The sequence below is a fragment of the Gorilla gorilla genome, chromosome 3, assembly GCF_029281585.2.
Source record: "Gorilla gorilla gorilla isolate KB3781 chromosome 3, NHGRI_mGorGor1-v2.1_pri, whole genome shotgun sequence".
In the NCBI taxonomy this organism is placed as follows: Eukaryota; Metazoa; Chordata; class Mammalia; order Primates; family Hominidae; genus Gorilla; species Gorilla gorilla.
The window spans coordinates 170,699,106-170,726,543 of NC_073227.2; the positions used below are offsets into that span (position 1 = coordinate 170,699,106).

General features: G+C 34.4%; 1 protein-coding gene across 4 annotated transcripts in view; it reads right to left on the minus strand.

The window, feature by feature from the left end:
• Positions 1-27,438, minus strand: part of IQCM (IQ motif containing M) — a 471,732-nt gene that overhangs the window by 405,543 nt on the left and 38,751 nt on the right. For 3 of the 4 annotated variants that reach the window (XM_055384490.2, XM_055384491.2, XM_019025045.4), the window contains exons 4-5: positions 10,264-10,354; positions 6,010-6,098 (exon numbers count right to left, since the gene is read on the minus strand). The exons of the other annotated variant lie outside the window; for it this stretch is intronic. In XM_055384490.2, the coding sequence (XP_055240465.2) occupies positions 6,010-6,098; positions 10,264-10,354 (180 nt within the window). The remainder of the gene's footprint in view (positions 1-6,009; positions 6,099-10,263; positions 10,355-27,438) is intronic. 4 annotated transcript variants of the gene reach the window in all.

Here is a 27,438-nt window from a genome sequence, read left to right on the forward strand (position 1 = left end):
ATTTAAGAGTGACCTACCAAATGTATCAAAGTAGAAGAGCAAAAGGCAGAGTCAAGGTCTCTAGCAGGATAACAGTGACAATAGCAAAAATAGCAGACTCCACGAAGGGCTACAGTTATTGTATTTACACAAGACCATAAACCTCACTACCACTTCCTGAATTCACAATGTGACAGCGAAAGTCAGTCAATGTTGTGATGGGGTGTGTCTTGTGATTACAGTAATATGTCCTTTAGGACAGGACCAAAGCTAAGTAATCAAACAACATGTTTTTTAGTATATTATGCATTAAAATTTATATGAATGTAGGAAGTTGTGACTAATTATGGTAGCTCAATTTTATTAAGCACCAGGAGGTACACTATGCACTTGACAAGCATTATCTAAACACTTTGAGGTTGGAATTGGTATTATCCCCCCTCTACCCAATGAAGAAATTGAGTCACAGTGCAATTAAGTAACTTGGATAAGATTTGACGCTAGAAACTGGCAAAGCCAGAATTCTAACCTAATTAGAGTAACTTCAGTGCTTTCACTATTAATCACTATACCATACTGCTTTAAAAGGCAAGGCTTCAAAAGGAAATAGATAGATAATTTTTTAAGCAAACGGATAGAAATCATAACTTGCCTTATATCTTATGTTCTAATTTCCTTTTCTTTTTCCTTTAATAAGAATAATTATTTATTCTAAAGAAGAATTAAGGACCTCCAGTTCCAAAATGTCAGCATAGAAGCAAGCTAGCCTAACCCCCTAGAAAACCATAAACAAATATACAGTGCCAAGATTATTACCAGAAATATACCAGAATTCAAACACAAAAATTATGAACACAAGTCAGTTCTTGGGGCCACAAAAAAGTGAAAAAACTTCATGTAGGCAGTAAGAAAATTGGCACATCCACAATGCCTCACCCCACATTCTTCCTGGCACCAAGTATGCAAAAAATACTCCCCAAAATCACTGTTTTGACACTGGAAAAGCAAGATCAAAGTGAACGAACAGCTTATTCACCATCTTGGGTTCTCTGACAGGATATCTGTCCCTCCCCTGGCCCATAAGAAGCATCATTAGTGCCTGAAAGGAGAAATATCCCTGAGGACAGGTAGAGACAAAGCAGGGATGCAGGACTACTATCTCCAGCTCTGGAAACTGCTCTACAACTTGGCCAAAGGCCAAATAAGAGTGGCTTTTAAGCAGCACCACACTCCAGGAGGTATGTTTCACATGTCTCATGGGCACAAACCTTGGCCAGCCTATCCCACTGCTGAGATATCCCCATTGGGACTTCCTGCACTTGGGAAGAGTAGCACTCCAAACACTTGCTAGAGCTGAGACAAATCTGGGCTTAAGGTGCCATCTAGAACTGAAAAGGAGGCAATTGCCTGACAGTAAAGAACCTATAAGCAAATATATCCAATAAAAAAATAAAAGAAGCAAGACAGAGAAGACAACAATAAATAAAATAATAATTAAATAAGACCAAATGAATCTTACAATGCAAAGACATAGATGTACAACCACAAGTAACAACCACAAACAGGGAACCATGATTTCCCCAAGCATACAAAGCAAAGATTTAGCAACTGACCCTAATGAAACAGCAATTGGTGAGCTCTTCGACCAAGAACCAAAAATAGTAGTTTTAAAGAAACTTGGTGATCTCCCGGATAACACAAGAAAACAATGCAGAAACTTATTAGAGAAATTTAACAAAGAGATTGAAATAATTTTTTTAAATTAAACAGAAATCTAGAAACTGATAAATATATTTGCTGAACTGAAAAATTCATTAGAAGCTCTCAACAGAAAGGATCAAGAAGAGCAAAGAATCAGTGAGCTCAAATACAGACTATTTGAAAATACATGGAGAAGAAAAAGAAAAAAGAATGAAAAGCAAGAAAGATCACCTAAAAGATATAGAAAATTATCTCAAAAGACCAAATCTAAGAATTATTGGTGTTTAAGAGGGAGGTCAGCAAGAGCAAAGCTTATTCAAGGAAATAACAGAAAACTTTCCAAAACTTGATTAAAGATAAATATCCAGGTAAGGGAAGGTCAGAGAACACCAAACAGATTTGACTCAAGTTAAGACTACTCCATGGCATATGATAATCAGACCCTCAAAGGTCAAGGATAAAGAAAGAATCCTAAAAGCAACAAGAGAAAAAAAGCAAATAACATAAAAAAGCTCCATTTAATCTGGCAACAGGCTTCTCAATGGAAATCATACATGCCAGGAGAAAATAGAATAACATTTTCAAAGTGCTGAAACAGAAAAACTATTGCCAGCTAAGAATACTGTATTCAACAAACTACAGTTCTAATATAAAAAACTGATAAATTCTTTCCCAGACAAGCAAAAGTGGAGGTAATTCACTACCACAATACCCATCTTACAATACATTCTAAAGGAAGTTCTTCAATCTAAAAGAAAGAGACACTAATGTGTTTTTAAAAAATGGAAGTTATAAAACCCACTGGTAAAATTAAGTACAAGGACAAACCCAGAATACTATAATAATATAATTGTTGTATGCAATCCACTAATAAATAAATCTAGTATGAAGTCCTAAAGACAAATCTAGCAACAACAATAATAGCTAGATTGACCTGTTAAGAGATTGATAATGTTTCAAAAAAAGACATACGAATGGCCAATAGGCATATGAAAAATGCTCAATGGAGACATGTGAATCAAAACTACAATGAAGTATGATATTACCCCAGTTAAAAATGGCTTCTATCAAAAAGACAGGCAATAAAAGACGCTGATGATATGAAGAAAGAGAAACCTTAAACACTGTTAGTGGGCATGGAAATTAGTACAGACATTATTCAGAACAGTATGAAGTTTCCTTACAATTGCTAAAACTAGAACTACCGTATGATCCAGAAATTCCGCTACTGGGTATATATCTTTTAAAAAGGAAATGAATATATCAAAAAGACATCTGCATTCCCATGTTTATTGTAGCACTATTCACAACAGACAAAATATGGAATCAACGTATGTGCCCATCAACAGATAAGTAAAGAAAATGTGACACATATTATGCACAATGGAATATGATTCTGCCATAAAAAAGAATGAAATCCTGTCATTTGTGACAACATGGAGGGAACTAGAGGTTGTTAAGTGAAGTAAGCCAAGCACAGAAAGATAAATATTGTGCATTCTCATTCATATGTGAAAGCAAAAAAAAAGTTAATCTCAAAGACAAACAGTAGATTTGTGGTTATCAGAGGCCATGAAGGGCAGGGAGGAGAAAAGACGAAAAGAAGATGTAAATATATGGGTTGCCAGAAGAAATAAGACCTAGTGTTAGATAGATCAGCAGGGTAACTACAGTCTACAATAATCTGTTGCATGTTTCAAAATAGCTAGAAGAGAAGAATGGAAATGGTTCTGTCATAAAGAGAAGACAAATATTTATGGTGATGGACGTCCCAAGAACTGATTTGATCTTTACAAATTACATGAATGTATTAAATAATCATGTGTATCACCAAACTATGCACATGTGTTATGCATGAATTGTAAAAAAAAAAAAAAAAAAAGAATTGGGTGATAATTTGAGTCCAGGAGGTTACCATATACCCCAGGGAAAACTGCAGTATCTACATTTTTTACTATTTACATATTATCTTGTTAAATAGACCTCAAAGACTATGTCAGATATTCATTGAAGCTATAAATTATTATGTAGAGTTATAATAATGATGTGGAGAATAAGCTTTTTTGTGCAGACTTTTTAGACTATAGCCTTAACATGAACAAAAAAATTAACAACCATAAAAAGTATTCATTATTTTTCATGAAAGACACAAAGTATGGACCACTCTTAAATTATTCCAAAAAAATGAACATTTTTCACATTTTACTAATAGCTTACACAAAATAAGTTGGTGGCCATAATCTTTCAGATATTTCTAGCCTTACTTTAAAAATATGTAATTATAAAAGAATGTTGTGGCTGAAAATAAAATAAAAACTTCCTAAATAACAAATCAGTGAAAATCCCTATTCTTATCTGATTAAAGATGCATTTCATTTTAAAAGAAAAAAGAACACCTACTCTATAGCATTTGGAAAGAATGATTTTTATTGTAAAACTTTTTACTTTTTCAGCATATTCAACCTTCCAATTCTCCATGAAGTTATATGAGTATTGAGATACTTATAATATCATAAAACTAATAATCTCAACAATTTGTTTTTAAAGCATATAAACTAAACTGCATAACATTTTGTTTATTTTGATGGTATCTCTGCAGTCTATGTATAATCAGTTTTTAAAAAGAACTGTAAAAAATAGTATCTAGTATTTTATTTTCTCAATTTCTTTTTTTCTTTAACAGTTATTGAGTTTTAGCCTACTGTGCAGAGACAGGTACACAGATAATACTGAAGTATACTTCAATTGGGTGGTTTTTCCTTTTTAATTTACATTTGTTCATTCATTTAACATATGGTTATTAGCACCTACTATGTATGTGTCATGCACTAGAATAAGTATAAGGAGTCTTTTAGCTTCTATGAAGTTATGGTTCAATTAATAAACATTTCACAATTCAGCAGAACATTTCTGCATGGGTAGAACCTTTAGCAAATTTCAAAACTTATCACATGGGTGACTACCAATTCTGCCAGCCTTTTCCATTCACAATTTCATAATAATCTGTAGCTAATAACCAGGATTCTCTCAAATATTTTAGAAAAGTTTTCTACTCTTGTTTAGCATTAAATAAACTACGGTCTAGCCCCTGTATATAAGCTCCATAAATACAGAAAAATAAGACTTAAATGAATTTCAACATCCAAACTAAAGCTATGAGAACTGCCAAGTCCTTCAAAGAGCTAAAAAGTTCCTCTGCAAGATGATGACACAACTGACCCATGTGAGGTGAATGATACTTGAAGACTGAGGCGTTCATCAACCCTTTGATCATCCTGAATAAATTCCAAATGTCACAGAATTAGTAGAACTTTAACTGATGGTAAAGAGCTGTAGAACACAGCTTTCAAGGAGATCAGATTTCAAGAGTATTATTTATTACACCCATTAGACCCTAGCCTTGTATAAATATTTGCCTACATTTACTTCCACACATGTATATTCAATTTTAGAATCAGTTGAGACCCATACATTATTGTATTGCCCTGGGACCTCAAATTATCTAATAAAGCCTTAAAAGAATTTAAGCTCTGAACCAATGTAACAATCAAAATTGTAAAATACATCTATTGCATATCTTCAACATTTTGACAGCATATTCACAAATTTTAGTTTGGGTGAATATTGATTGGAATCATGAAAACATGATTCATAGAATTTGTTTGGAAGTGAGCTTCCACTTAATGCTTGAGTTCCTTCTATAATAATCCAAACAAAAGGTGGTAAAATTATAAAGGATATCATATGCAAAAGTGCCTTGAGAACCCAAGGAAGAGTTTATTCAGCAAACTTTTAAAAATTTCTTCTGAAATCAATAAAAGTCCTACTTTACAAGAAGAGTTTTCCCTTAATGACAGCCTGAAGCTCATGAGGAACAAGTTAAAAAGTGGGAAAACTAAAAAATAGTTGCTTTGAATCAATCGCCCCCTAGGCCTTTAAGCAGTTCAAGTTCCAGGGAGTTCCTCAGTCACATTTAAGGGACTTTAAAGAATCATCTATATTCTCTTTTAAAGAATTGTATGTATTTTTTTAAAAACAACAATAACTCAACTGTAAATAAACTTTTAAAATTACAAATTTTATCTTTATAATTTACTACAACCTGCAATATTCATATTTTTAAAAATCCAGTCTCTCAATTTCAGATAAAGGCATGGAAAACTAGTTATTAGTAGTTGTTTCCAAAATCTGTTTATCTTTGATACAGTGTTTGAAATGAAAATAAAGGAAATAACTCTGTTCAATACTAGCTGTTTGTTTTTGCATTTAAATGAATGCAAAATAATGAAAATCAATGTGCTGCTACCAACATTTATGTATAAGACTCACCAGGTTCTTTCAGAAGTTCCAAGGTAGAGGTCCCAGGTTGTAAGTAAAGATGGACAGGAAAGGGATAGAGTAATTCCAACATTCTGTTTCTGAAACATTAAGTTGGATCTTTAAGTAATTTGATAGTCCCTATTTTGTAATACAAATCTTCAACACTAAAGTTATAGGACTAAATGCTAATCATAGAAAACCACTTGTCTCTGGTCAACAGGACTACACCTGTTGTTCCCTCAGTGCCTTGCAGAGTAAATATTATTAAACAAAGACAAAATACTACCAAATTTTGCTGATTCTGAGACGAATAACAAATAGGAACATTTGCTTTCCAAATGAGCCCAAACTAGCAAAAATCAGGAAAATGAACAAGCATCATATCTATCTATTTCTTCAGTGTTTTGCAAGAGATTTTTGAGTAGCATGTTTTCCTAACATGATTGAGAGAGCTTCAATCTCAACAGCTGAATAAAGTCAAGTATCACATAGAAACTTTGGAAAATGTGAATAAGCAAAAAGAAAGAAAATAAAAATGTCCCCTAATCTTATTACCCTGATATTTTAGTAATAATTGCAAACCCTTCAATGCTTCCTATAGGCCAGCATTTAGGGCACTATTCTAATCCTTTTTATATGTTTTACCTGATTTATTCTTCAAAACAAGCATGTAGGTACTTACTATTATGATGCTCATTGTATAAATGAAGAAACTAAGACATTTAGGGGTTCAGCAGTATACAGCTCAGATTATTCCAGCCAGAAATGGGTGGGGTCAGGATTCAAATTCAGGCAGTGGGACTTCAGGAACCATATTACTATTTTATACTGATTCCATTTGACATGATTAGCATATGGAATATATTTCATTCCTTTTCTCTGTTTAAGTGTACATAAATGCACGCAAAATTTTATACTATTATTTTGCACTAATATATCATGGAGATCTTTCTTTATAAATATACAAAGGTGCACATTGTTATTTTGACCCATTACATAGAATTCCATGTTATTTTGGCCCATTACATAGAAATTCATTGTATAGATTTTAACATACTGATCGCTTATTTACCAGTGTTCTTCTGTGGGATATATTTGTTGGTTTTGCTTTTTTGTTGTTTATAAACAAGGATGAAAATCTTTGAACATTCATATTTGTGCACCTGTATTTCCTTGTGTTACTATAAATGCCTAGAAATTAAAATGTTGGTTCGAAAATTATATAAATCTTACATAAATTTCTAGAATTTTAAAACATTTGCCCAGAAAGCAGCATGGTCTATGAAGGAGGAGACTCTTCAGAGATTCACATTTGGCACATAGTTGGCACTCAATAGATAGTAAAGAAATAACTAATGATAGGATCTATTAATTTGACTGTCACTCGTGGTCATGCCCACAGAGTTGGTCAAAGGACTGAGGTATCCCTTAAGTTGTATCAAGAGAAAATAGAGAGACATGAGTACGCAGTCAGTTTTATAAAATTCCATTTGAAATTCTAGAACGTTTTTATATATCACTAAGAATGGGGTCAAATTTCATTGATCAGGCATAATTTCCTTTTTCTAATATCTGGTCAATGGATAAGTGTTATTTAATCTCCAAGTTAGAACTAATTATGTATTTTCAATTGTTCCTGACTAATGAAAGATTCTAATGGAAGTAGACCATTCAACCACTGAAGCAAATTATTTTACAGACATTGAGATGAAATGGCAGTTGCTTCACACAAATGTGAAATGCCAGGAGGGATTCTATCATTATTTTATAATATCCTCATTCTGTTATGAAATTGATCAGAACAACCTAAACATGAATTGTCATGTAACACAGGAAACTCACTGATCACAAAACTGGGCAAAGAAGTCCATGCTCACTTGCATAAATTACAGAATGCATTTGCTGAAATGCAGTTGTCATACCTTCAAATGCACCAAATAATATCAACTAAAAATTAGCACTAGTAAATAAGTGATTAATAAATGCATTTTGTTGATGGGAAATTAAAATTTAGGATGAACCCATATCTATCATCATCATAAAGAGTATTTTAATGTAGGGAAATCTTTGAATTTAGAATTCAAAGGTACATTGAAGAACTTTACCTTCTTAAACTTATATTGAAATTGTAAAAGTATTCAATTGTGTTTTCCCACCACAGGTCAAAAATAGACAAGTTTAGAAAAGGGAAGAAATCATATATTTAAAAGATTTGATCATATTCATGTTTTGCTCAAGGAAATTTCTTTTGTTGGGCCAATATTTCAATAGTCATCCCAAAAGTATTAGAGTTATCTTAACAATCAGCATTTTTCAAGGCATCTTCAGGATAATTATAAGTTGTTTATATACAACTTTTCTCACAGGGGTCTATTTAACTTGAACGAAAACCTTTTGGGAGTTTCATAAAGAGTTGGGTCATTCATACTAATTAGTCCTAGAGCCTGTCCCTGCATTGTTAACAATCTCATATCTAATTTCCCAACTCATTATATTATCTTTTCTTCTGCTTATATTCTCATTGCTGTTTCCTTATCTTCATTATGTGGTGAACTCGATTTCAAAAAAAATTTTGGTCTAATGACATTCTATTTGTCTAGTTAAGCACAGGTTTCCAAAAATCCTTAGTCACCACGTCCCAAAGCACTTATTTGTCTTTCCCCCTGCATTCCCATCACACTTTTAACATTAATGAAATGAAGCTAACTGTTAAAGTAGGAAACAAGTTACCACCATCAACTAGCTATAAATAAAGACAAGGCAGCCCAGGTGTATTGAAGCTCAGGCTTTGCATGCCCTGAGCTGTCACTGGAAGTACATGCACTTGCTCTTAATTTCAAAGGATGTTGATCTTCCTCATTAAGCAGGATATGTTTTCATTAAAAACGGGAAGTTAGGGTGTCAAGGGACCTTTATCTTCTACCAGTTGCAGAAGAAACAATTCTTCGGAAAATAGTCAACTCTCTTGAGAAAGACATTATACTGAAAGATATTATACCTGATCGGATTTATTAATAAGTGCTTCACTTGTCCCTAAAACATTATTATTCTGCCATGGCTTACCAGCCTCATCTAAAGATACTGAAAATGATTTTCAAATCAGTTAACCTTTTCAGTTAGTAAAAGCTGACTTGAAATTCTAAACAATTTGGCTAAATTGCTATATTAACTACTCTTTTAGGAGCTACCAATTTGCTAGACCAATTTGGATCTTGAGTTAAAATGGGTAACTCAAAGGCAGAGAAGAAATTTATAAAAACTAGTAAATTTCCAATATAATAATTTCTTTTCCTTTGTAATTAGTATCTTCCCTTATCATGGGTATAACCAAACCTTTACTATTAAGGCTGTGTATATATTTCACTCTTTCAAATTTGAGTATTGTATGACACTTAAGCCAAGAAAGTGGTTACCCTGAGCATGGATCTTCTAGTGTTAAGCACATAGTTCACAACTTAAACGTTGGAAGACCCATAAAGTTCTTCATAGCCTTGCCAGCATTTCCTCAACTAACTTACAGCTGTGCCAATTACCCCAAATTTCTGACCATGTTATAATATCAATGAATTATTGTAAAACAAGCTACTGAAAAATACATTTTAGCAGAGAAGTATTTACTGTCTGTAAGTATAAATATTCTCACCAAATATGTGCTGAAGGGCTTAGAGGTTCTGTCTATAGCTTCAGCGCCAACTATTGTGTATGTAATTTTAAAGTTATCTTGAAGATGGTGATGCTATTTCATGCAATAATTCAGAAAAGGAACTGACCCATCTCCAGACACTTTTGGAAAGCAGAGGCAATGCTCAAAATTCCTGTGTTCAAACTATGTTCTGTAGAACCAGCGTCACCTTCTGTTAGAAAGACTAACCTTTAATTATTAGATTTAGAAAGGAAAATTATAACTTACTCTGCTCCATAATTGCTGCAGATGAGTTATTAAAATTCTAAACTTATGTAATATTATCATAAAATATGGCATTTTTTTCCCAGGAAAGCCGCAAATTGGATTCAAGCTTATGCACTGTAAAACCCAGATGGTTTACTTAACTACTCAGACATCCTCCAGTTCAAAAGTTAATTGAACTGAAAACAAAAATTTTGATAATTGATATGCTTTGAGGAACTCAAGCAGAACAATAAATTAGCTTCATGTATGGGGTGTTAATAGAAAAACTTGAGAGACCGTGACAATTGGTCAGGGAATATTGGCAAAGTAGAAGAAAATATATATTTTCTATAGGGTAGCTAATTATACATTACCTGGACTCCTCAAAGTGCTGTTGCTTTGCTGTCTCCATTTTTTTACTCACTGGTTCAATAATAGTCATGATTTTATCCAATTTAACTTGTCCTGAAATTTTGTTAAAGTTTTAATTGCATACTATTAGTTTTCAAGTTGTAAATGCATTTTTCAAATTCAATTGCAAATCACAGATTTTTAATAACAAGAGCCATAATCTTTTAAAATGTTACTAACACAGAGATACTAAAAATCACAGCTGAGGTAGTTTTCTTCACTCCATGCTACTCAGATGCTTTGCAGTTACTAAATTTTAGGACTGAAAATTATAGTGCAAATGAACTACATATATCAGAAAGGAGATTGCTCTCAGAGAAATGGCTGCAACAGCATAGCATATACCGATGAATACAAACAGCCTCATTTATACATATCAGTATTATTATAATCATTATCATCACAAAGTTTAGTTCTTACAGAAGGGGCTGCTATTTTAAAATAATTTGGCAAATCTCTAGTTCCTATAAATAGGAACACAAAGTGCTCCAGAAATCTCATTATTTGATAGAGTAAGACTAAAGTTCACAAAAGGCAAAGGTTCTACTTTTTAAAAAATCTACTTCTCCAAGTCTAAAGAGAAATTTACATAAGTATTTTTAAAATACTCATTACTTTCTATTGTCCACAGATAATAGGACCAATATATAGTTTGAAATATTATAACAAAAATATTATCAGGTAACTATTGAGCACCTTCTAGCTACTAGCTCAGATATATTATTAATAAAAGATACAGAACACATGAGACGAAACCCTCTGCTTTAGAAAATTACAGGCTAGTTGGATCTCAATGTCATCAAAAAGAAGAGCGTACTAGACTGAATTATGTAACGTATATTCAAAATGTACATTCAGAGAACACAAAATTTTTGTAGAAATGGAAAACAGAATATCAATATTGATTAACTACAGTCGGCCTTCGGTGTCCTTGGGTTCTGCATCTGCAGATTCAACCAACCACAGATTGACAATATTCAGAAAAAAAAATTTAAAATACAATACAATAAAAATAATATAAATTTAAAAACAATATAGTAGGAAAGCTATTTGCATAGAGTTTGCATAGCATTTTGTATTATAAGTAATCTAGAGATGATTTAAAGTACAGGAGAAGAAATTGATGCCAATCATTTTGACACTACTCCACAAGATAGAGAAAGAGGGAACCCTAATTCATTCTATGAAGCCAGCATCACCCTACTAACAAAACCAGGAAAGGACATAACTAAATAGAAAACTACAGACCGATATCCCTGATGAACATAGATGCTAAAATCCTTAACAAAATACTAGCTAACTGAGTCCAACAACATATCTAAAAGATAAGCCACCATGATCAAGTGGGTTTCATACCAGGGATGCAGGGATGGTTTAACATATGCAAGTCAATAAATGTGATACACCACATACACAGAATTAAAAACAAAAATCACATGATCATCTCAATAGATGCAGAAAAAGCATTTGACGAAATCCAGCACCGCTTTATGATTAAAACTCCCAGCAAAATCAGCATACAAGGGACATACCTCAATGTAATAAAAGCCATCTATGACAAACCCACAGCTGATATAATACTGAATAGGGAAAAGTTGAAAGCATTCCCTCTGAGAACTGAAACAAGACAAGAATGCCCACTCTTACCATTCCTCTTCAATGTAATACTGGAAGTCCTAGCCAGAGCAATCAGACAAGAGAAAGAAATAAAGGGCAACCAAATCTCTAAAGAGGAAGTCAAACTGTCACTGTTTGCTGAAGATATGATCATTTACCTTGAAAACTCTAAAGACTCCTCCAGAAAGTTCCTAGAACTGATAAAAAAATTTCAGCAAAGTTTCCAGATACAAGATTAATGTACACAAATCAGTAGCTCTTCCATACACCAACAGCGCCCAAGCAGAAAATCAAATCAAAAACTCAACCCCTTTTCCAATAGCTGCAAACAAAAAATAAAATACTTAGGAATATACCTAACCAAGGAGGCAAAAGACCTCTACAAGGAAAACTAAAAAACACTGCTGAAAGAAATCATACATGACACAAAAAATGGAAACACATGCCATGCTCATGGATGGGTAGAATCAATATTGTGAAAATGACCATACTGCCAAAAGCAATCTACAAATTCAACACAATCCCCATCAAAATACCACCATCATTCTTCACAGAATTTTTTAAAAAACAGTTCTAAAATTTATATGGAACCAAAAAGAGCCTGCATAACCGAAGCAAGACTAAGCAAAAAGAACAAATCTGGAGGCATCAGACTACCTGATTTCAAACTATACTATAAGGCCATAGTCACCAAAACGGCATGGTACTGGTATAAAAATAGGCATATAAACCAATGGAACAGAAGAGAGAACCCAGAAATAAACCCTAATATTTACAGCCATCTGATCTTCAACAAAGCACACAAAAACAAAGTGGGGAAAGGACACCCTTTTCAACAAATGGTGCTGGGATAATTGGCTAGCCACATTTAGGAGAATAAAACTGGATCCTCATCTTTCGCCTTATACAAAAATCTACTCAAGGTGGATTAAGGGCTTAAATCTAAGACTTGAAACTATAAAAATTCTAGAAGATAACAGTGGAAAAACCCTTCTAGACATTGGCTTAGGCAAGGATTTCATGACCAAGAACCCAAAAGCAAATGCAATAAAAACAAAGATAAGGACACATGCACACCTATGTTTATTATGGCACTGTTCACAATAGCAAAGACTTGGAACCAACCCAAATGCCCATCAGTGATAGACTGGATAAAGAATGTGTGGTACATATACACCATGGAATACTATGCAGCCAGAAAAAGGAATAAGTCCATGTCCTTTGTAGGGACATGGATGAAGCTGGAAACCATCATCTGCAGCAAATTAACACAGGAACAGAAAACCAAACACTGCATGTTCTCACTCATAAGTGGGAGTTGAACAATAAGAACACATGGACACAGAGAGGGGAACATCACACTATGGGGCCTGTGGGGGGTGGGAGAACATTAGGAGAAATACTTAATGTAGATGACGGGTTGACAGGTGCAGCAAACCACCATGGCACATGTATACCTATGTAACAAACCTGCACATTCTGCACATGTACCCCAGAACTTAAAGTATAATAATAAAAAATAAAAATTTAAAAAAGATAAATATTTGGGACTTAATTAACTAAAGAACTTTTGCACAGCAAAAGGAACAGTCAGCAGAGTAAACAGACAATCCACAGAGTGGGAGAAAATCTTCACAATCTATGCATCTGACAAAGGACTTATATCCAGAATCTGCAACAAACTCAAACAAATCAATAAGAAAAAAATAGAAAATCCCATCAAAAAGTGGGCTAAGGACCTGAATAGACAACTCTCAAAAGAAGATATACAAATGCCCAACAAACATATGAAAAAATGCTCAACATCACTAATGATCAGGGAAATGCAAATCAAAACCACAATGTGCAAGAATAGCCATAATCAAAAAATTAAAAACAGCAGATGTTGGCATGGATGCAGTGATCAGGGAACACTTCTACACTGCTGGTGGGAATGTAAGCTAATACAGCCAGTATGGAAAACAGTGTGGGGATTCCTTAAAGAACTAAAAGTAGAACTACCGTTTGATCCAGTAATCTCACTACTGGGTATCTACCCAAAGGAAAAGAAGTCATCATACGAAAAAGAGACTTGCACATGCATGTTTATAGCAGCACAATTCACAATTGCAAAGACATAGAACCAACTCAAATGCCCATCAATCAATGAGTGGATAAAGAAACTGGTGTATGCATGTATATATACACACACAATGGAATATTACTCAGCCATAAAAAGAAATGAATTAATGGCATTTGCAGCAACCTGGATGAGATTGGAGACTATTATTCTAAGTGAAGTAACTCAGGAATGGAAAACCAAACATCATATGTTCTCACTGATATGTGAGAGCTAAGACATGTGGATGCAAAGGCATAAGAATGATACAATGGACTTTGGGGATTTGGGGGGAAAGGTGGGAGGGGGATGAGGGATAAAAGACTACAAATAGGGTGCAGTGTGTACTGCTTGGGTGATGGGTGCACCAAAATCTCACAAATCACCACTAAAGAACTTAACATGTAGCCAAATACCACCAATACCCCAATAACATATAGAAAAAGTAAATACATTTTAAAAAATAAAACATATGGGAAAATGTGCATAGATTATGTGCAAATACATACTACACATTTTATCAGGGACTTGGGCATTCTCGGATCTTGGAATGATGGAGGTAGGGGAAGTCCTGGAACCAGTTCCCCAAGGATACCGAGCAAAGGCTGTATTTATAAGGTACCAGAAGTATTGGTTAGCATTCCTTGTGAATTATCTCATGTAAGCTTCAACAGTTTTGTTCTGTTTTTGTTTTTGTAAAGTACTGTGATTAGTCCGTTTACTCAGAGAAGCAACTTTCCCAAGATCCTTTAACCTGGAAGGTACAGAGCCAGGACTCCATTATTTTTCACTGTGCTCTACACTGTCCCCTGGAACTTCAGGGGATTCATCAGTAAAAGTGGGTAATTTCTGCCTTGTTTACTTCAGAAGGTAACTATAAAGCTCAGAGGACACACTTTATATAAAGACACGTGGTATGTTAAGTGATATCATATTAAGGTAAAGGAGAATTTTTAAGTTTGAGTCTTAAAAATAGAAACATTAAAATATTTGCCATATGCCAAGTGTGCTAATTGCTATATATGGATTATCATGTTTTATTCTTAGAGACATCCCATAGATTAAGTACTATTACTATCTCCATTTTACAGATGAGGAAATGAAAGCAGAGGTGTGATTATTTTCCCCAAGATTAGACCGTTAGCAATAGGTAGAGATGATATTCAAACCCAGGCAGATAGCCCCTGGAACCTGAATTCTTAATCACTCTGATGCTCAATATTCCTGTTTGTTTACTGCACTTATTTATAGAGTATCTACTTAGTAAAAATTGCTATGCTAACTCCTGGGAGGGGAGCAATGTAGAATATAATTGTTAATAAAGCACTATTGCTACCTTCAATGGACAGCATAACAGTGAAAATCACTGCAGAAAAGTGAAGGAGGAAAAGGATGGGGCAAAGGTGATGGGAGGTGCAATCTGGAGATATAAAGAGTGAAATTTTACAGCAATGGTAAAGAAGTTAACCTTGCAATGAAAGAAAGACAATCATAGAAGCTAAAGAAAGCATTAGGATTTAGTGAAATTTTTGTTGTTGTTTTATTTTTCAAGGCAGGAGATTTTTCAAGTCAGATAGGAAAGGAGCCAATATAGATCAAGAGATTACAGATACTCACATCTGAATACACTTGGAATTGAACACATGAGCAGGGAACAGGTTCACTACATACCTAGGAAGGATATGATGAAGTTCACAAGTGAAGGTATTATTTAAGGATAATATTATTTTGAAAGCAACATTATGAAACTAAATTTTCACTAATGAGGAATTCACGTTTGTAAAAATACACATCTATGCTTAAAACATACAACATATATGTGTATCTTGGTTTATTTATTTGTAAATGCACAGGAAAGATATGGAAGAATGTATACTACAGCAGAGACAATTAGTACTCACCAAATTATCCATGTGCTCCCCTATATTTTCCATACCCCTTTAAAATTACTTTGAGGACATGTAATTAGACTCTGACCAATGAGATGTGAGTACGTGAGGTGTGAGCCACTACCAGACCTGGGCCGAAGTCCACTCTTTCCCTGCCACAGTGCCCCAGGAAGCCTGTGCACCAAATGGCGGAGCTATAAGGTAAACTGTCTATCACACTGTGATTGATGTAGGGGGAAAATAAGTCTTTATGAAACATGAAGCGACAGAGAATCTAGGGTTCATTTGTCACTCAACAGAGCACAACCTTTCTTGTCTAATATTTACACCAAACTAAGACCATCAACAGTGTCTATCTTTGGAAGGAAGTGGAAAATGTAGTATTGTTAGGACTTTCCCTTTCAATCCTATATATGTATGTATTTTTTAAATCTTTATAATGAGCTTGTGTTAATACAATAATTAAGAAAAAGATATGTCTATTTTAGAGGAAAAAAAACTGTTAAATACTTTGGGTATAATCCATTTAAGTGCTAAACTAAAAGCCCTCTATAGACCATTGAGCTAAGTCATATCAGGACTGCATCCAACATACAAAATAAATGCACATATACTTTTTAAAAAGTAGTATATAGAGTTAAAGGAGATCTCTAAAAAGGCAATTAAAACATGTGAAAATCTAACATTGCTGCAGATAAACCTTTAGATGGCAACTGAGACTTAGTGTGTGACTTTAGGCCAATTATAACATCTCTGAATTTCTAACTATTGCTTATGTAAAATCTAGTAGCTAAACCAATTCCACCAAACTAGAATTTCAGTTCTGAAATATAAATTATAAATAACCTCTGATTAGAATACTTATTCAAAGAGAGACCAAAAGGGAGACCAGGGCAAAAAAAAATAGAGGTAAAGTGATGAATTCTTAGAGGTTTTACAATGAAGTTAAGCAAAAGGAATGTAAGGCATTAAAACTGCCAACTTAGGTATGAGCTGACAGGCAAAAAAGAAAAACAGCAACAAAAACTCCCAACCAAAAGACTCTAGTCTCTAACACTACTTACTATGTGCTCCTCAGAGTCCAGCTGGAATTATTCATTCACCTGAGCTCAATCATTTGTTCATCTGAAATCAATCATCCATTCAATTTCATTCACTTCTGACAATTTTGCCTTTCTCCTTCATGGGCTCATTTTGCTTTGACCACCTCCAGCTATTGTGTGTTCCCCAAAGCTATTTCTTTCCTTGGCTACCTTCTAACCCTTTACTTGAATGATATGGTCCATGACCTTGGCTATATGTAGCACTTCAATGTGCACAAATCCATATATCTTGCTTAGACCACTCTTGAGATCCAAATTTGAATAGCCGACTATCTCTATCTCAATCAACATGTCCCTCTCACACATAACGACACTACTGTCCATCCATAAGCCCGAAAGTCATCTCCACTATTCACTCTCCCTCAATACCCTAATAGAGTCATTAAATCCCTTCCATCCTTTCCCACTCATACTTTCTCAATTCAGACCTTTATCATCTTTCATCTGGTACATTAGCAGCTTCTCCACTTGGATTCCTGCATCCAACTATGAAACTCTAACCCATCCTCCATACTTTCCATAAATAATCTTTCATTTCCAAATTATGGAATTTTAAATTATCATTGTGTTATTGTTTTCTAATTTAACATCACAGTAGTCAGAGAACAGGTTTTGTATAATTCTAATTGTTTGAAATTTGTTGACTCCTATTTTATATACCATTGTGTAGTCAGTTTTCATAATACTCCATATTAGTCTGAAAATAGTGTATATTATTTAATTCTTAGGAGCAATGTCTTATATCCACCTGATAAATCAACTTGTTAATTTAATTGTTCCCCATTTTGCTAGTCATTTCAAGACTCAGCACAAGGGATATTCTCTAATTTATCTTAACATTGAAACAATTTGCAGCACTCATTATTTGGTTGGCCCACCATCCCTTTACTAATCTGTAAACTCTCTGATCATGTGGACTGGGACTTATTTCCCTTGAATCCTCAGCACTTCCTTATAATACCCAGCACATTCAACAAACATTTATTATAAGAATCAATAAATAAAACATTTAATACCTCTTATTCAGTTACATAGATTTTTCAGTATCACTTTTACGTTTGTCAGTGCCATGGATTAATTTCTTTCCATTACTTTCTCGGATACCGTAGATACTATATACATACTTCCTTCCACTAATCCCACTGCTCTCCTGACCTTCATAAAGAATCCCTATTTCTCCCCCTCCTTCCACACACACACACAAAAAACAGCATCTCCATTTCAGATTGTAAAAATCGTCTATGTTAAATAGTTAAACTGAACCAATGTATTACTGGAAACTAGTTTTCTAGAATTTAAAGCTCAAGCAAATTGGAAATTCAGTGTCAGAAAAGGGAGTGTGTTCCTCATCACAGATATCTGTTAGCAGAAAATTTCAGAAGAACATTGTAGAGGGGATTTTATGTTGTGAAAATAGTTGGGCTTGAAGAGCTTTAAGGTCTCTTCTACACAAAAACTTACTACTATGAAAGTGCTTCAGGTTGGTAAAATCGTTTTCATTCGAACAATAAGAGATTTTATATTTTGTACACCGAATAATCATAAAATGGTTTTCTCACCTTTCTCTCTTTTTAAGACCCACTATTTAAATTTTATTTAATTTCATATGAATTATAATGAAACTTAAAAATTTTAAAGTTTCAAATTTATAGACAGATTCATTAGTCAAGAATGACAGATTGCAATTTACTGACATTTCACATTCTAGTGTGTGGGCTGGGTAGATGTCATATAATTTTCTACTGTTGGAATTTCAAGCACATGTGTGTTATATAGAATGCCAATTCCTCACTAGACTGTGAACTCTGACGGTTTCTTGAGGACAGACATTGTGTTTTTATGCATCCATCCATTTATTCAATCATTCATTCAACAAATATTTATTGAATACATACAATGTGACAGGCAGTCTTCTAGGCACTAGAAATGCAAAAAAGAACCCAGAGATTATGAAGTTAACATTCTTAGGAATGAAATTAACTACAAATAATTACATAATTCCAAATACAGTGCTATGAAACTTTATTTTCATTATCTCATGAATTTAAAACAAGGAATGAAATGTACCCTTCAGCTTTTGTAATTGGGAGGTCATTGGACAATTTAATGGAAGTAGAAGCAAGATTTCTTTGGGTTTAAGGAATAATGTTATTGGAGGTAATAAATGTAGACTCCCTTTTCAAGAGGTATGTGGTTTGAAGAAACAGACAGCAATGAAATGATCACCACAGAAACACAAGTTTGAGAAAGTAAATTATAGTGTCAATATATTTTTAATATGAGAGAAACTTTAGTATGCTTATAGGTTATAGGAAAGGAGAGATGGAGACATAAAAGAGGGCAAATAATACATAATAGATGAGATAGGTTCCTGACAGAAAACAGAAAGAATGGGATAGAATTCATACCTGAAGAGGCATCTTCTAAAACCATAGACAAGATTTTGGGTGGCTATTAATAAGTTTCCAGCGAGTTCACCATGAAGACCTTTATTTTCTCTATGAAATAGGAGGTAAGGTCATTTACTGAGGGAAGCGGGCTGAGATTTGTTAATGGTTGTGAAGGTTTGGACTAAATAGTAAGTGAGATGGGTAAAAGAATTGAAAAAAGTCAAATGAAAGATTTTTAACTTAGATTACTATTTAATGCAGTCATAATCATAGCTAGCACTTGAAACGCAAACTTTCTCTTCCTATTGTTCAGTTTCTCCACACTTCATAACAAAATGTTTAGACTGGTTGTCTGCATATATTGTTTGCTCTTTCTCACCCCATTTTTTCATCGCTACACTCCCAATCTACCTTGTACAGTGGTTGCTCTGTGGAAACTGCTCTCATCAAAGATACAATGACTTCCATGGTAGCACACCCAATGAACAAGTATTTGTCAGCTTTTTGCTGAACCTTTACCGCAGCATTCAATGATAATGATTTTCTTTTATGAAAAGATTCCAACAATTTCTCCTAGATTTCCTCCTATGATGCTGCTTTTCCTTGTCAATTGTCAATCTCTTTTGCTGACTCTCCCTCTTCTATCAGACCTCCAATGAATGAAGTGTCTTCAGCCTCTGTCTTAAGCCAGGCTTTTTGTTTATGTTAACTTCACTTATTCCTTAGGAAATTTCATCCAGTTCCATCCATGGCTTTAAATACTGTTCATACACCAAAGACTCCAAAACTTTATTCTCCAGCCCACATCTCTCCTCAAAATGTCAGACTTATGTATGCATTAATTAGTATCTCAAATATAATCTATTTAATGGAACTCTTCCATTAAAGAGACATTTTAATGCAGTTAATAAGTTTAGATGTCTCTTGCTTATGGTCCTTTGAGTTAGCCAGAGCAGTTCTGCTTCAGGCTATGAGTCAGCTGGCTTAGACGGATCAGGCTAGATAGGTGCCACCACCTGGGGCATGGTCTTTTCTTGGTAAATCAAAAAAGTGTAAGAGACAAGATAAACTACTATGTACATTTAAAGTCATTGTCTGCATCATGGCTTCTTATCTTCCATTAGCCAAAACAAGATAGGGTCAATCTCAAATTTAGTGAAGCAAGAAAATATACTCCAAACCAAGGTGGAGGAGGAAAGGAAAGGTGGAACAATAACCCAATCTAAGCCATCATTATCTCTTTCCTAGATTGAAAAATCACTTTCTCTGGTCTTCCCTCTGTCCTCTGTTTATTCCATCCTACAGAATAGAGGCCTGCATATCTTTTAAAAATGGAAATCTGATCATAACATTCGTCTTTAAATCATTCAATGACTTTCTACCACTCTTAAATAAATCAATTCTTTGCCATTACCTACAGGGCCATACATTATCTAATTTATGCCTATCTCTCTCAGCTGATTTCACATCACTATCATTTTATCTGCTATTACACTGCAACCACAATGTTTCCCTTCAGGACCTTGAATAAGTCAAGGCCTGTTCCTCCTCAGGGCTGATTTGTACCCGTATTCCAGAGTTGATTGTTGTGCTGCACCCATTAATGGCACATGTATACATATGTAACAAACCTGCACGTTGTGCACATGTACCCTAGAACTTAAAGCATAATAAAAAAATTAAGTCATTTCAGAGTAAAAAAAAAAAAAGAGTTGATTGTTAATTATAAGGAATTTTGCAATCCAGATTAAATGTCTGGTAGCCTGAAATCAGCCAGGGTGAGAATATTTATACCCTGGGAGTCAGGATGTGCCATAAATCAGGCTTTTTTGCCCCCTGCAGAACGAATTTACCAGCACACCATTGGTCCTTCTTGTCCTTCAGATCTCAAATCAAATATATAAGTTCCTAAGACAGGCATTCATGGCATTTGCATCTAAAATGTGTCCCTATGGTTAGTCTATTAAATCATTCTATTGCCTTCATTGCGATTATCACGTTTTGTCATTATCTTATTTGTTTGCTCCTTAATTGCATTTTGCCTATCTACTCCCAGCGGAATGTAAGCTTCACTTATTCACAACTATATCATCAATGTCAAGAAGAATGCCTGGCATATAATAGATGTTCAATAAATACTTATTGCATGAATGAATTTCCCCTGGTATGTTATGAGTTCTTTAAGAATGGAAACATTCTTATTCTCTTTCTAACTCACATATAGCATTATAAATCAGAAGCCCAATAAATATTAATTGGATAAATGAAATAATTTATTAGTGTGTTTACTAGGTACAGATATAATGAATTTCAGATTTGATGTAAGGAAGGGGAATAAAGACATCTGTGCTAGATGGGTTTTCTGAATACTTTGTACTTCATTATATAGATTTTTTTCCTACTCTACCTTCATGTAAATAATTATCGTCCTCAATTCAATGAGATCATTTAACTAATAAGTTGTTACTGACTATTCTTTTTAGCCATGTGCTAGGGACCATGGAGGTTATAGGGGGAAAAAAAGGAAACATCATTTCCACTTAGCAAAGTTTATATTTCATAATCCCGTAATAGCAAATTTTATATTTCATAATCCCATAATATTGTTCATAATGTTGATTGAACAAATATCTCAGTGACTGGCCTAGCATATATTAGGCACCCAATAAATCTTTGCTGAATAAATGAATGAAACTCAGCCAAGAACTGAGGGCAGAGCTGAATTAAATGCTTAAGAATATAAAGTTCTCTACAATGTTAGCAGAAGAGTTGAAAGTTAATCCATGTTTTGTCAGTGCAATTTAACTTCACCACGAAACTTCAATGTGTGTAGCAATAGTGCAAAATGTACTACAAAAACATAACTATTTTCAGAAATCTAAAAACATGATAGTAATGAAAAGTAAGATGAAGTTTGCACAACTCTAATAAAGACAATGTAATGAAAACCAATTCAATGTCTTTATGCTAACCTTATATATTTCAGGAATTTAAATATTATCCTCCAGGTAAATATATTGCATTAATTATGAGAGATAATTCAGAAAAGTGGTTAAGAGAGCAGACAGACTTAAGTAAGTATAAATTTGAACTTTACAATTTATCACCGGTATGACCCTCAACAAGTTGTATCGCATCTGAGCTCAGCTTCGTCCTTTGTAAAAAAGTATATAAGGATAATAGATTGCCATAAGGATTGTGTAAATGATACATGCAAAGTCCTTAGCACAAGGCCTGGTACATAGTAAGTACTCAATAAAATTAGTGATGTTGATGATTATAAAGATATGAATTTTAATAACATGATATTATGGTCTATACAACAGATGAGGCAGACACATAACATCATACAGTATAAGACTATAAGTGCCATAAGATAAAATGATATGAAAATATTATCTCAAATATGTAACCTTTTAGTAATAGCACAACATACTGAAAACAAAATGCAAAGTTATATTGTGCTTTATATTTCCATGACCAAAACTTCTCCATCAACAATTTTCTCCCATGTCAGTTATAAGATACAAAAGTGCTCATCAAGTCTTTGCCAAATTAGATAGTATACACTCTTCCCCAAAAAAGAAAATAATACCAATTATCTACTAGTGAGAAAAGTGAATTTTTACCAAGTAAATACCATGGTCAGAAGCTTAGCAAAATTGCCCAGAAGAAATGTGTTTAGATTGATCTTCCCTGGGTTACCCCCTCCAACAATAACAGATATGGCTACAGTCCAATACCTTTATCAAATCTGAGCCTTTGCTCAGGCTTACTGGGCTCTAGTCCATCTGATGGAAAGATAGAGGCATATATCCCTAGTCAGCCAATCCTGATCTTCCCCCTAAAAAAAGTTAAAACAAGAGTCCAGGACACAATTCTCCATGAATATTTTCACATATCTGTAGAGTCAGAGCTTTGTGAGCAAGGAATTCTGGCACCTGGGTTAAAAGGGGTTTGAGTGGCAAAAAAAAAAGAAGCCATGGAAGTTAAAGACAGAGACCTTGACGGAGATTTAGAGGCACCTCCCCTTGTGCCATTTATTTACTTACATTTCAAAGAATGATAGACCTAGAGACCTTTAGCTCACCACCTGTCTCCAGATTGGGTGTGTTTGCATTTACAAAGCACTTGCTTTCCCTCCCCTTCTGTCTCTCCCTCTATCTCTTTCTCTTTCTTTTCCCTCTCTCTCCCTGCAGCGGAGGAGGGGGAAATGTGCCTAATGCCCTACTTAAGTTCTGAGATTCATAAATCCAGTGTTCCTTTTTTGTGGTACTAACTGCATTATTCATGTAAATAACACCTGCCCTCATTGTGTTGCCCCAAAGAGGACTGAGGCATGGGAAAACTGAGGCAAGATGCTCTGAGTAATCACAGTCTGTCTCTGATGTACAAATCCTGTGTTTCCTGTCAAGATAGACAGATAGGCATACATATAGGCATACATAAAGATTTTAAAACTTAATCTAAGCAGGTCTGACATACTCCTTTCCTTCACAGATAGCCCAAATGGAGCTTTGTTAAGAGCTGACTTCCAGAAGTTTAAACTATCTTTAGTCCATCAATCAATCCGGCCCCTTGTAATTGTTCTCCAAGCTTAAACACCTTTGAGTTCTCACTCTCTTCTCTGGGCAGCTCCTGATGTCCTCCAGTGTAACTCTATCAGGTCACCCCCCTACACATACACACATGTCCCCCGGCTCTCTCATCACTGTGAAAAGAAGGCTGTTCTCGGTACCTTTACGGCTTCAGCACTATTCTCTTTTAGCTCACAGCTGGGTACCTACTGAGCACCTACTAAACCCTCTAGTGGTAACTATCCTGTTGCAAATGTCTTTCAGGACAAGGATTTTTGAAAACAACTCATTAAAAACATTTATTCTCTCAGGAAATGCACCAAACCATAGAGTGTGATATACTTAAGTCAGGAGCATGGGCATTTGAGTCGGTAGACTCAGCTGCCTGACCGCTTGCCTTGGGAAAGTCACTTAGCCTCTCTGAACTTCTGTTTCCTCTTTCTTAAAATTGGTGAGTGATACTTCTGAGCATTATAAATTAGATTGTGATGCATTAAATAAGCTATAAACAACTTATAGAAAGTACTGAGCACTCAAGAAATAGAGAACAGTTACTATTGTTAATATTTTTATTGTGAAAAGCAAAAGAAACATAAATTCATCGGCATCTGTTTTACCTGGCAGGACTCCTGAGTCCGCTAAGGATATCATCAGGGATACTCTAGTAGAATTCATCTTTCTTTCCCATCGTATTTGAACTGGAGAATATAGGAGACTTAGTCATAACCCCAAATCCCTCTTTACATGCTTCCCAAAAATGAGGCATACAAATATACAAACTGAGGCTCAGAAACAGGTACATTTATAGGATCACTCTAACATAGGCCCTCAATAATATTTTGAGAACTGAAAGAATTCATTTAACCCCAGCTGGGATACTGTCTGAGGAAACCTGAGAAGGGAGCAGTCATTAGTGGTGGGTGACAGACAGAAATAAAAACCAAAGTAATGACCAAAAATAATTTTTTCATGTGTTGGGGGGAAAACAAAAACATTCATGGAGAAGCCTAAAACGCCACAGTCCTTGCTTATAACCATTTAGTAACCTTGACATAGCAAGAAGAATATTCATGTATCATTTTGTTCCTAACAGCATGGGACGAGGTGTAATTACTAGGGCAGGGCCGCTAAACATAGAAAGTGGTAACTTTAAGGCATGAGAGAGTGTTTGAGAATAAAGGTTGTTTTTATTTATTTAATTGTTTGTAGCATTAGTCATGTTGCATCTTGCAATGGTGTTGTCATTTCTCTTGCATGCACACATTGAATTACTGAGCAGTGCTATGCAATGTGTCTCACACGCTCTGGCACTTCCATTTCATACTTCACAGTTTTAGTGTCACTTTGAGGTTTGAAATGTTTCACAGTTATTTGCTATATGTGGGTGCCAAAAAAATCAGCCTATATCACTAAAAAAGATACTACAAGAATAGAAAATGGTTAGAGTCAGATGGGAATTTTTGTTTCATTAACATTCAGAACTTTATCAAGAATCACTTTACTTTTTATCAAAATCCAATTTATGTTTTACAGATGTATGGATGAGTACAATTATTTTTCTCACATACAGTTCTTATAAAGTTAAATATAAACTTTTATTGATGTAGATAAGATTCTATAATTAGAAGGAAATTTAAAACACCATACATCTTTTCTAGCCTCACAACTTGTCCATATGCTCCAACATAACAAGCCCAAGAGCCTCAATCCAGTCACTTGATCTAATCCAGTATAAATATTGAGTGAATTTTTATGTATGTATCTCAATGCATGTTTCAGCTCAATGTGTTAAAGTCAATCTATTTAAACAAAAATAGAATGACTTATATCTGCCACAAATATAAAGTCATTACAACTGATAACACACTAAGTAAGATATTCACTGGCACTTACAAATAATGACACACATGTCACCATCAATTTTTGTAAAGCAATCACACACCTGACGACTTCCTCCATTCTCCCTCTATACACTCACTGATGACTCCCTCACTTCACACACACACACACACACACACACCCATAGCACATTGGCATTTGACCACCTAAATACTACCTGTATTTTTATTAACTTATTCTGCCCCACAGTCAACCAAAAATCAAATACATAAATAAATGACAACAAACATGTTAAGACCCATGAAAAGAAGCTTTTCACACAGGAGAATGGTCTTGAAGAAACACCTGACATAAATTAAGCACTCAGTAAAGAGTCATCCTTTTCCTCTCCTTGTCTTTTCAACTTCACAAGACGCCTCCTCAAGTTCAAATGTCTGGTTTGTTTCAATACAAATAGAAACTGAGACCCACTGGTAAGCATGAAAGGAAAGCAAAAAGAGAAATAAGAAAGTACAGATGGAAACTCATAGTGACATTTTTAGGCATGCTCTGAATAAGATTTTAGTATCTGAAATTATTTTCCTCAGACAATTTAAAAGAATTTTTCCATCTTAGGAAGAGGGAATTTATACTTACAGTTTTGGCTATCTGAAAGATTACAACTAATTACTGGAAAGTAAGAGAGTAACTTTTTTATCTGAGGGATCCTGCTCTTAACAGAGAAACAAATAATGACTAATTATGCTAACATGTTGACAGCACTAGTAAAGGTTCAAAAGGCCTACTTGAGTTTCAAATATTCTGACAAGAAATCAGAGTAATTCTGCAAATGTGTGTGTGGAGACAGCCAACCTGCCACAAAATGCACGTAAGAAAAGCTGATCAAGACGATATACTAACATAGCTCGCTTTGTGTTATCAACTTAATCCAAATGCTAAATTGACAAGGCCACACCAAAAATGCAAAACTGTCTTCATTATGTTTTACATTTGCAACTTTCTCTTTAAATGCATACATACTTAAATGTTTAGCAGCCACAGATAATTCATACAACTTCTTTAGTACAAGAATAAAAGAACTCTACTAGAAAGCAGAGACATTCTGCTCTAGATTTACAATAGCCCAAAGGTACTAAAACTATATCAAATGGGTTTATGGAATTAACAAAAAAGTTCTTAAAATCAATTAATTCTTATTCATGTTAACATTAAAATTAGTACTTCCAGTGGCATGTTTAGGAGTAGATTGTTTGGAGGAGGGCTAGGAAGAATGCATAAAAATTACACACAAAATCTCATAACTATCATAACTTTCAAAAAAAATGGTTGGGAAGTGTTAGTACAGACAGTAGGCCGACATCTTGAACTATGGTCTCTATACGGACCAATAGGGCTTTCAGGCAACCCTGTTTACTTTTTATTTAGTTATGAGCATGTTGCTCTTTGCATATCAAACATACTGTCAGACACTGCAGGGTTAACAAAAGCTATAAAATATATAAAATACATGGTCTGAGCCATCAATAAAATTAGAGAATAGTATCTTATACAGAATAAGAATTAATTTTAACAATATGTAGAAAGCAGTAATTTAGAATATTCTTGTGTCTGTCAAAGGGAAAATA